Raw genomic sequence first — 12296 nt, 5'->3', positions numbered from 1 at the left:
ATGTGTGATTTCGGCCTACTTCGTGTGCCATTCCTGGCACCCCTGCAATATTTGGCAAAATAAATTTGGTATCAAATTAAAGCTGTTTCTGTAGATTCCAAAACCTTTGTCGGCATATATCGATGACCGTTGACTTTTTTCGCTATTCCCGGTTTAAAAAATAATGCCTAAAAATACACTAAACTCACCACTCACATTTTACAATCGGAAGTTGTCTTAATCCGCCACAGAGAATTGCTTTTGAGATAAACTGTCCGATTTTTTCTGCATGTTATCATTCATGACACTTGTCGAATTCATATGAGCTGATATTGAGTGATTTAAAGTGAACATGTCGGTAGATATGGTCGTTACAATCTCATATTCACATGGACTATATTAGCCGAATTTTGTTCTTACATAAAATGCGTAGTGATTTAGTGTTGCGCCCTCATAAGAAATCCAATTGACGTAAGAAAAAAATCCAAGATGGCGGACGTCGCTTAAGGGGGTACTACACCCGTGTCCAATTTTGTGCCTATTTTTGCATTTTTCTCAAACATTATAGTGCATTGGTGACAAGTAAGATATTATAGGGGCAAGGACTACAACTACTGCACTGGAAATTTTATTTCAACACAGACAACTATTGTGGAGTTATACATGTAGTCAAAAATGAGGGAAAACCAATATTTGATCAATAAATCAATAACTACTTGCCTTGAGCTGCTGAATTTTCAGTACAGTAGTTGTAGTCTTTGCCCCTATAATATATACATAGCTTACCTGTCACCAATGTGCTATAATTTTTGAGTGAAAAGTGAAAAGCGTTTGGTCGTTTTTTGTTTGTTTGAACCGAGGTGTTTGATATAAAATACAAAATGTTGTACGTATTTTCTACATGTTCTTGACTCTGAATGACTCTTGAGTTGGATGTCATACACTTTTACTTTTACACGTGTGATGATATCATTGCCTGTGTTGCATTCATTGGACCTGGATCTAGATGTGAATCATTTTATACTCCAATATTGTCAACTGGGAAACCAACACATAGAAATTGACAGGTCAATCAAGCTTAATAAACTGCAGCTGAAACATTTAACAATAATTTGAAAGGTGCAGCCCGGGTGAAAGCAATTTTCGTGCTGAAGCTTCAAGTTGGCTTAGTTGCCCTGGCACACAAATGACCATCGATAATTGGTCATGGTCCAAGCTACCCTTACAGCAGCTGTATTCATTCTCTCACCACTCATGTCATTGGTAAGTTCACCCTTTTTGATTTCTTGTTGCTCTTGTTGTTAAGGGGAAAAAAGGGTTGTCTCATGTCCCTCATGCACCTTAGATTTCTGATGGTGAAAATGTTCAAAAATAAAATTTTATTTCAAAATTTTTATTTTATTTTCAAAAATTGAAGAAAAATTGCCATTGGCAAAACATAATGGGCCAAAAGCAGTGAGTTTTCAAGGGGGTAACCCCCCGAACACATGATTTATTGATAAAATATATAACTTGTTACTGATTTTTAGCTGTGGATAATTTTGGGGATACAATAAAAGATCTTAGATCTTTACCTCCTAGCCAAAGTTCCGAAGAGGAAGATTTATATGAATTTGTCTTGATTTCAAAATATAATTAATTTTTGAGCATTTCTCGTTTGTTTGTCTTGTTACTCAAGAAGTCTAGCTACAAATTTGCTCACCAATAGCTTCACTTCAGAGGTTAGAACTAGTTCTAGTTCCTTGAGGGGGGGGGGGGTGGTGCGCATGGCCGCGAAGCAGCCAACAAGGCACTTGCGCCTCGTTGGTGGATTTTGTAATGTCAGAGAGGGGTTGTCATGGTCCCATACAGGCACTGAACAAGTGCTAATCAGAGGCTAGAATCCACTGCATTGAAGCATGACACTGTGCTGAGCAATGGAAGTTCAGAAGTAAACATGTAGCCGATCACGATGGGCAATTGCATCAAAAACAGTAAAGGGCTAAAATTGCACTTCGGCTGTATTTTAGACTATTCAAATTAGACACCCTCCAGAAGGTACTACACCCATTGCATTTTTTTCTTGCATTTTGTGAAGAAATGAGAAAAAATTTGTACAAAAGTGGTACCGGTACATGCAAAATGAAGGGGCAAATCTTCTCGTTCTATTGGTGCATGACATCGGTATCAATGTGGCTTACATCAGTGGCATAGAGCCACTGTAGCATAGCCAGGATTTTGGAACCAGGGGGGCACAACTTGTAAATGTACTGAGGGAAATATTTTTGGCGGACTGAAGTTGTGATTTGAATTGTTGACCCAAAATATAAAGGATAATAGGCGCTAACAACATAAAAACAATTCACAAATTTTCATCATTTTTTTACAATTCTCCCCTTTTTTATGTCACCCTGGGTAAAAAATAGTCTATTGTTAACCAAATTTTTTTTCACCAATGCCTTCAGTCTACCGACGGTCGGGCCTAACATGAACCAACAGCCATGGTGCCCCCCCCCCACTGGCTTACATGCTTTTCAAGGCAGAAGCCAAAAAGTGGTACATCACTGATGTAGGCCTACCACTTTTTGGCTTCTACCTTTAAAAGCATTAAGCTACATTGATACCGATGTGACTGGCTCGTAAGCGAACCTTTTGTAATTTAAGAGCTTATTTTCAATGTTTTTACAGAAAATATGGACCTTTTTATTTGGATTGGCATTTTGTCACATTAATGTGAATCAATTTAACATCATCTAAGATGAGAGGGGCGCTAGACCACTCAAAACACTGGTGTTCCATAATCTTGTCTCATCCAGCCTTTAATGACACTTAGGGCAGGCATCCACCTGAAATAAGCTGATTGGTACTTCAAAGTTAAAAATGAATTCAAGTTTTACAGACCAACTCACTTAAGGGATCTAAAATGAGCGTTTATTGCGTTTCGACAGTATTTTTTGTGGCACATGAGAGCACCTCAGACCTATCGAATTGTATTCTGAATACGAAGCATGTCTTTCTGATATCAAATAATTTTCATTTTTTGAAAATCACAATATAATACAAATTTTATGACAAATTATAAAAATTTGATATTTTTCAATTGTTGATATATAACAGTCCTCGAAGTAAATTATATAAATCTAATGATATATTCTTAAAGTGTATGTAGCAGGGAGGAAAAGCCGACGGTCAATTGAAAATTTTGACCTTTCATATTGAAGATATGGATTTTTTCCCAAAAAGACCTAATTTTTTTTGGTGTTTTGGGAAAAAAATCCATATCTTCTCTAAAGGTCAAAATTTTCAATTGATCGTCGGCTTTTCATCCCACCTACATACACTTTAAGTATAAATCATCAGATTTATAAAGTTTACTTCAAGTACTGTTAAATATCAAAAATATCAATTTTAATGATTTGCCATAAAATGTGTATTAAATTGCTAATTTCAAAAATCAAAATTATTTGATATCAGAATGACATTCTTCGTATTCAGAATACAATTCGATATGTCTGATGTGATATGTCCCAAAATAAATACTGTCCAAACGTTCATACCCCAGCCCTTAATCCTTGCATTTTCGTTTCTGAACAATAGAGCTCCTGAAACTGAAAAGATAAAAAGACCAAAACAGTACAGACAAATTTTCCTGCTTGCTGCACTCGTAATATGTATCTAGAATTAAAAGTTTTTAACTAAAGGTTTGCAAATTGGGATCCAAACAATTTGGCATGTGCAAAGGGGTGGGGGGGGGGGGGTTGGTGGGGGGGGGGGCAAGTGATTTATGGCTGGCCTAACCCCTAGGCCTATAATCATAATCACTTCCTCAGACAGTTCACCTGAATAAATTTATTTGCTTATATTTTTGAAGGTTGTTGTGGGAGGCATGGAAGAGGCATGGGAGACATCCCCCATCAGCACAATCAGTGATGTTCAAAATATGGTATGTATGTCCAAAAAGATGGAGAGTAAGTAGAAAAGCAGTAAAATTAGGTCTATTTAAAGGGGCATTTCGTGATCCACAGCCTCATCCCCCCACTTTTCTAAAAAAACGTTGAGATTTTTATATCGCTGGAAACCTCTGGCTACATAATGTTTATGTACAAAATATCTCTTGCAGATTAATTCGTTTAGCTAAGATATCGTGAAATTTGAATTTCATTCCGGTGCACCAGAACGAAGTTACAACGTATTGTCTATGCAGCAGTGTAATACACATACTCATGCATAACTCGCAAACGCAAAATCGGAATCAACTGAAATTTTTGGAATAGGCTTTTTTCGTAGATATGTACTGAAACATGTCATAAAAAGAGGATGCTAGGATCATGAAATACTCCTTTAAAATAGCATAATAAACCTATAAATATTGTATGCCAGTAAAATTATGTTAACAAAATAGGCTAATAGACCTAATATGTAAAGCCAGTAAAAGGTTTACAAATGAATGAATGAATGAATGAATCCAATGATGAACGACTGAACGAATGAACGAATGAATGAATGAACAACCAAACAAACAAGTGAACGAACGAATGGGTGGATGGACATGGATATAAATGATGAAAAATCAAAGGCTGAATGAATGAACAAAGATCTATAAGAATCAGGGGCGTACCAGTTTTGTTGTTTAGAGAAACTTTGCATGCCTTCAAGCTTCCAAAAAGGCTTTATTGGGATGATGTGCACGCGTATCGCGCAAAAAATTTGTATTTTACACTATTTTGCCTATGATCGGGATGAAAAGGGCTTTATTGTGACAATGTGCGCATGCAGCATGCAATAACTTTGTATTTTACACTATTTCACCCACGATTGGGGTGAATTTTGGTGGAAAAGGGGCTCCTTGCTTCTTTTCTTTAACTTTGCCCTCCAAATTTTTTCTTTCATTTTTTTGTCAGAGGGGCACTTTTTTCTTTCATTTTTTGTCGGGGGGGCACTCTCCCCTTCCCCTGTTGGTTACGCTACTGATAAGAACAGTATAAGCGGGATGAGTGCCGTTACTAAAAGGAGGATGTAATTTTTTTTATGTATGGGCATATCTGGGCATTAACAGCTGTAATCTAGGAGATACGCTGACGAAACTTGAGCAGGGACAAGTGACCTGGTGAGCGAAGGGGTCACCATAGATAGCTGGTCGGGGTATTTTTACAGGACAGGCAAGTGTAGCCGACAATCGGGCGTTACCCTGATCGTAACTGCCTGTAAACGAGGTCTTTTATCATGGATCATCTGCCCCGCCATTACCATGCAGATGAACCACGGGAAGAGTGGATTTTTTTTTGTCCTGTGGGGAATTGAACCCGGGACCTCTTGCACCAAAAGACCTTAACCAGTGTGCCACTTTGCTCCCTAAATGACGGATATTTATATTTCATTTTTCAGCAGGTTGGATTTGAAGATACACAATGTGCTGATCATATAGCTACTACATTTCTAGATCCTGCTGGATGTCCACACGGTGGAGAAGAGTATCGGCTATGTGCAAGCGGCACAAGAAAAGCTACTCATTGTGTTAATGATGGTATGAAGATGTAAGTTTGAGATTTTACTATTGATGCTAAAGCTCATTTGCATATTGAATATGCTAATCAGTGGCGGGGGGAGGCATTGAGGGGGGCAAAGTGAATTTCGGGAGGGGGGGCAAAATTGCATAAAAAGTGGAAATTTTCGTAATTTTGGGTTTTTACTGGGGCGGGGCAACAGGGGGCAAGAGTTCCGACTGGGGGGCAAGGTTTGTAGTATGTGTCTGTGTGTTTTTGGTAAGCAAATAGCGCAGGCGCAAGAGGAAAACGTTTATTTCCGTTTGAGTTTGCGAATTAGGAAATAATATAGTATTATAGTTTAGATTTAGATCAATGTTTGTACGTATAGTAATACTCATGATGAACAAAATCCCCCTAATAGCTTCCTCTCAGGAATCCCAGGGGCCACTCACATAAATTGTCTGTACGCATGCATGACCAATAAAACAAGTAAAAAGGCGTGTTTGTTTAGGCAAGGCCAGTTACACGTGTGACGCATTTAGGGTCTAAAAACACTGATTTTCACGAATAAGGGAAGTTTTCTGAAACTGAACAACTTGTTTAGGGTACCTTTTCAAATTTTTGTAAAATTATGAGTCCAAAAAGAGTACATTTGTTGCATTTTTACTAGCCAAAAACTCATTAGGGGGGAAAATATATTAAATTAATACCTATAAGGGGCTAAATTTGCTGGTTGTGAAAAAAAATACCCATTTGGGCGGCACGCCCCTTTATACTTCAACAACTTGGTATTTCAAGTTTATTTCATATTGTTCTTTTCTTTCTGCAGTTGCATATTTTGCGATGAAGGTTATATGGACCAAAATAATAATTGCACTGTGTGTAAACCTTGCACTCATCAGTGTAAGCCAGATGAAGAGGTAGGAATTATTGGTGCATTCCACAATGTTAGCCATTTTGTTTTTATAGTGTGTCTCGTCTTAAGTTGAGAGTTGGGTATCACAGCTGCAGATTCGAATCAGTACGTTTATGCGGTTGCATATCTCCAGCGTACAGACAGATCGCCCTTCTACGCGTGTGTATGCACCCTGCGGGATTAGGTTAGCATACGCGATTCGGATCTGCCACTGCTAAATCCAACATGGCGTTACTATCAAGTTGAGATGAGACAGACCATATTGTATTGATATTAACTAAAATATTACTGTAATAAAAGTTGGAATTAAAAAGACTAGTTCGCGTCTGACGATGCAAGTTCGTGTCTGATGATTCAAGTTTGCATCTGACGATTCTGTCAATAAAACTCCAGCACCCCCTATGATTGGTTAGTATTGTGTGACCTACGTGTAACTAGGGACCATCCTAACCAATCATTGGCTGTGCGGAGTTTGATTGACGGGATATATAGTCAGACGTGAATTAGTTATTTTATTTTATTCTGACTTTTATTTTAAGACCTTGTTTACACTAGGAAATGTTGTAATTCAAGTTTGACCTTGAATTCAGTTGTGGCTGAGGCAGAGGCGTACTGACCGGGGGAAAGTTGCCCCGGCTCAAAATATTGGGACAAAAAGGCTTTAAATAATGGGACAAAATTATACCCGGACTTATTGCCAAAAAGTTCTAATTGTTCTATTTTTGGCCCATTTTAGCATTAAAATTTTTGGGAGAAAAAATATAGTTCTTGAGTCACTGTGTGTTTAGGCCTACAGAAAATTGAAGTCCTTTGCAGGAAAATTTGAAGTGAATCACAAATTCAATTCTACTGGCTGTTTATAGTTTTATACTAGCAAAAGTGCAATAAATTCAACTTGAAATTCAACTAACATAGGCTTATGAACCAAGGAGAGGGTACTGGGGGCTCAGCCCCTCAATAATTTTGGTGCAGGGGCTGGAATACCTTTCAGCCCCACCTCCCCAATAATCCTAGGTGAAGCTGTAATAAAATAGAGGGAAAATGGGTGTTTGTGGCCTATATTTTACAAAATTTTGTTAAGTTTCATCAGCCCCCCCCCCATGTTGAAAATCTTGCTAAGCCAATGACTAAATGATAACAACTTTTGAAGTTGTAACCAAGTAAGTAGTGACTCTACAATGTGCCTGTTTATACTTTGCACAGAATTTGGCACACAGCGAATATGTCAAATTCAAACTGCAACATTTCCTATTGTAAATAATAAATAATTGTATTAAATATTGTTCTACCATCTAATTTCTCATAAGTTTCATGAAGGTTCCACGCCACCAAATAGAGTTCCTATTCATTTATGTGTTAAAAGGTATGGAGTAATTGATCGTTTTCTCATTGTTAAACCTTCCTGGTTCATTCAAACACCATGTTACCTAATGTTTATGATATCTTCTACCATATAACCAACAAATATTGGGTAGGTAAGCAGCTTGATTTTTCGCAGTGGCGCGTTGAAAACTATGTACATCCTGTCAATCTTACAGCACGCTGATTCTATGTAGTGACGTCATCTGGTGAAGAAAAACGTGCCTTAAATTTCAGAACTGTGACAAATGTAAACTTTTTATGCTTAGATAATGAGAAAACCATCCACAAAGTACAGCTATCACAAAAAATAGGCACATCAACCTTCTTTTCTAACTTTTTTTCCCATTAAATCAACCCTGGTGTGGTTCTCACAATAAAAACACTGATTTTCTTACCAGCCATTTACCTTGGTGGTGTGATTTGGTGGTGTGAACTCTGAAGCATCGATCATCCTATTATAATTTGTTATAGCACTTTTTACATCAAGGGGTACTATTTTGTCTTTTATCAGCACCTTCATGGATTTTCATGTTTCATTTATCACAAAATGTTTATATGGTTCTTATATGGAAAGCACATTCCCATAAAGCATATAGTTGCCACTCATATACATTTAATAGTTGCCTTTTCACCAAATAGAATCCATATACCGTATTCATTCCAATGAGCGCCCAGTGCACTTAACAAAGTCATTTTGGGTGGGCGCTTATTTTTTACCTAATTTTTTCATAAGGGGTGTTTATTAGAGACAAATTTATGTATGTTATAAATGCAGAAAATTTAACTAAATAAATACACAGGACTTCTAATCTCCCAGCTATTTCACTGTATCGATGTCTATCTGTTACTTCAACATTAATGGTACCCTTAAGCAAATTGACAATACCCTGGGTGGGCGCTTATTGGGGCATGGGCGCTTATTGGAATGAATATGGTACCTAACTTAAGTTACATGTATTCTTTTAGTTTTCCATATATTTCCATATATTCTTTCCAGTGCTGCAATCAAAGAAATAGAGCTAGTCCTGACTCTGAATAGCCCTTTGTGCATTGCAATATAGTAAATTTGCAAAATTGGATTGACACAAAACCATATAAATTGAAGCATTTGAGCTTGGAACCCAGGGGGGGGGTCACTCCCACTGTGGCCTTTACACCGTCCGCGATAATCAACTTTTGAAAAGCACTCTAAACAAGGATTTAACTCTTGGCTAAAACGATACCCTAAACAGGGATTTTATTCCTTGCATCAAATTTCATACCCTAAATTTCATTTCCGCGTATTAGCAATTGCAATTTTGCTACACTTTTTTTTTTTTTTTTATGTTTTTGACACCCTAAACGCGTTACGCGTTTTCATTATCGCGGATGGTGTACAGGTCACAATGGGAGTGACCCCCGGGGCTTGGAAGTATCAAATGTAATGTGGAGTGCTCTTATTTTGCCATCTGTGAGTGACACGCAAACATGGCAGAGTCTAAACCCTATTATCTCTTACTATTTACTAAGTTATCCCTGATAGACATCCTCCATTCAAAATGCAATTCATTATAGATAAATAGGAAGTGTAAATGTCACAGATGATAACCAGATCATTTGTTTACAATTCAATATTGAGTTTTGACCCTAATTTTATACACAAAAGTAATCTCTACGTAATCTTGAGTGAATTTCCACTCTTTCAAGGAGTTCAACAAAGGACAACCCGTTTTTGACTGGGAAATACTCTAAAATGAAAGAAAGTAGGGCCTACATGTTTAAGCAATATTTGCTCTTTTCAGAGTATACACACTACTTTTTTTAAATCCTTTTAAAGTGAAATTTTCCACTCCAAAAGGTATTAATTTGCCCTCCATTTCTCTCTATCGCTCCGATTCCACTCGGTGTACATTTAGAGAGTAAATAGATTAGATGCATGAAAAGATCCCATGGGGGTGTTTATTAGGGACCGATCGTTATTTATGGCAGGGGGGAATGGGCGTTTTGGAATTCGAGTTTGCCCCTCGTGTCTGCTCAAAATTTTTGGATTCCCCCCTCCTGGTTCAAAAAAAAAAATTTTGTTCCCCCTCAAGACCCCTAAAAATGTTGGGTTCCTCCCTCAAAATGACCATTCCCGCCCCCCCTGTCGTAGATAACGATCGCTCCCTTAGGTCAAATACATTGCTTAATATTTTCATTTTTAAGGCAACATATTTAGTTGATAATTACTAATCATTCTTTAAATCACTATTTAGATTCATTGTTTCTTTGTATGCCACCAGATTGAAACTGAATGTAATGCGTACGGGGACACTTCATGCAGGCCCAAAGCAACAACATCTGGTATGCATGAGTAGAATCATATTTTGAATACTTTTATTTTCATATTTATTGTGTTGTTTTAGTTTGTTTGGTATTTGTTTATTAATTCATTCCTTTGTTTTGGTTTGGTATTTCTATGATTATTGGTATAATTTCTCATGGGTAAATTAACATGTAACATATCATGTATAATAATTTTCCACACACACATGCATAGTCAAGCTGCCAGTTCGAAACCGTGTTGATAAAGTTCGCAACTTGAAATAGGGGATGTTGCAAGGATACATCATACATATAATAGCAAACTTCTGCTATTTTTCCAAGAAAAAAAGAAAATTTTGAATTAAGACAAAAAAGAGGAAGCTTTTTATTTCCCCCATTCACATATCTTTCAATTGATATTGGGTCCAATATTTGAGTCATCTGCCCCCAAACGCAAATACCGTGTTAAAATAGTTTACATAACGCGCGGTGCCCTGTGCGAGTTTGCCAGCTCGCAGTATGCATTAAGTTTGTCATGCCATAAAAAGTAGACAAATGATAAAAACAAAACAATGATTGCTTTTCAAATACCATCGCATTTTTTCTGCTATCTTTTGTATTTTGTAGTATCAATATACATTCCCCATTTAAACAATTATTTTTGGAAAGCTGAGGTGACAGAAGACAAAATTGAGGAGAAACACACATGTTGTTTGTTTACATCTAAGACCCAATATTGATTAAGTTACATCACAGGAAAAAGGTTCATATAATTTGTTTGTTTCTCCCACCATTTTTAATATATAGCTACAACGGTATTACCAACTGATCCCACCTCAAAACCATCAACTCCTCAAGGGACAACAGAAACTCAGGTAGAAAGTACCACATCATCTGATCAGACAATGAATCCAAAACCAAGCCCTATAACTCCATCTAGTAAGTAGTTAATTTATGCTCAAATCCCGGTCCCCGCACTCCGTGCATCCGCGGGTATTCATGCTTGTCGGTGAACTTTAAAAACACCCCCTTTTGCATCTCATTTCGCGAAGTTTTTAGGGAAAAACACCCCTTTTTGAGCGATTTGCAATTATTTGCCCTTCGACAATACTTCCCTATTTTCGCTAAAACGCGAACTATATTTCTAATATACCCTTTTCTGGCAGAAACACGTAGGATGCTCGATGAAAATGCCCTTTTTTTTAAATTTCGCGAACACATGGTTTGAAAAAACACCCCTTTTTTTGTGTTTCGCGAATCGCGTTTCTTCATCTGAAAACACCCCTTAATTCGCGAAATTTTCGACGAGCATGAATACCCGCGGATGCACATATTATTTTGCCAAAAGGTGCTGGATTCACTACACTTCAAGCACTACATCCTCCCCCCATGTCAAAAATAAATCTATGCCACTGCCCACAAAATGAGTGTAAAACAAAACAAAAAAAGTTGGTAGTTTTGAGACCTTCTGGCCATTAACCCTAACCGCCTAAGGGCTTTTTGGCGATGGGAAGGGAAAGAATAAAGAGAGAAAAGAAGGAAAGAAGTTGTTTGCTCTGGGTGGGATTTGAACCCGAGACCCCTCGCATGCCAAGCACTCGGTCGGCGACACTTTTGCCACAGGTCTTGGGCTTCACTGGCCAGCGAAACCGTGCCTATATATCACTTAGGATGCATGCACGAACAGCGCATATATCAAGTAGTATTTTGTAGTATTCAGGAGGGTTAGGGTTAAGTTGATGTTCTTTGTTTGATGGCGAAATCCACATTCACAGAGACATAGGCCTACTTATTACTAGCTTGTACAGGTTAATTTGCATCAAAGGTCAGAACATCAACTCAACTTCAGACTTAACACTCATTTATGAAAACAAGGGTGATGTAGAATCCGTAAGAGTTTTGTATCTGAGGTTTGAAACTAATATTGGGTGTCGAGTTAAAATAATTTTTATGTTATTTCCATCATTCATCCATAGATGATATCCCCCGAATGGGTTCTCAAGGTTTTTCTGGGTCCATGCTAGATCTGGAGTTCCTGGAGGTAACCTCTACCGATGGTAGTTTTAAGTAAAAAATATACCCCTAATTTTCTATAAAAACATACCCCTAGCAGGACTAGTTTTGCCAGGAGTTTTGGTGAAAGTCTATCCCCTTACAAGAACAAGTGCACAAATATGACAAATTTGGCAAAAAGTCATATTTTGTGTTATTTTTTATCAAAATTTCCAAAAAATAAGATACGTGGGCATAGAATCAGAAAATTTGATACCTTTTGGAGACTTTTACAATAT

At 37.5% G+C, this 12296-nt stretch overlaps 1 protein-coding gene across 1 annotated transcript; it reads left to right on the top strand.

Moving 5' to 3' along the window:
* The first annotated feature begins 921 nt into the window (after positions 1 to 921).
* On the top strand, positions 922 to 12076 carry LOC140157378 (uncharacterized). The gene is made up of 7 exons (XM_072180558.1): positions 922 to 1242; positions 3830 to 3901; positions 5344 to 5492; positions 6274 to 6364; positions 9984 to 10044; positions 10813 to 10944; positions 11982 to 12076. The coding sequence occupies exons 1-7, from the start codon at positions 1186 to 1188 to the stop codon at positions 12074 to 12076; spliced, it is 657 nt and encodes a 218-aa protein (XP_072036659.1). The 5' UTR covers positions 922 to 1185.
* Positions 12077 to 12296: the final 220 nt, after the last annotated feature.

The sequence above is a fragment of the Amphiura filiformis genome, chromosome 1 (genome assembly GCF_039555335.1).
Source record: "Amphiura filiformis chromosome 1, Afil_fr2py, whole genome shotgun sequence".
NCBI lineage: Eukaryota > Metazoa > Echinodermata > Ophiuroidea > Amphilepidida > Amphiuridae > Amphiura > Amphiura filiformis.
Note: the sequence above shows the minus strand (reverse complement) of the source record. Positions and strands in the feature narration are given on the sequence as shown.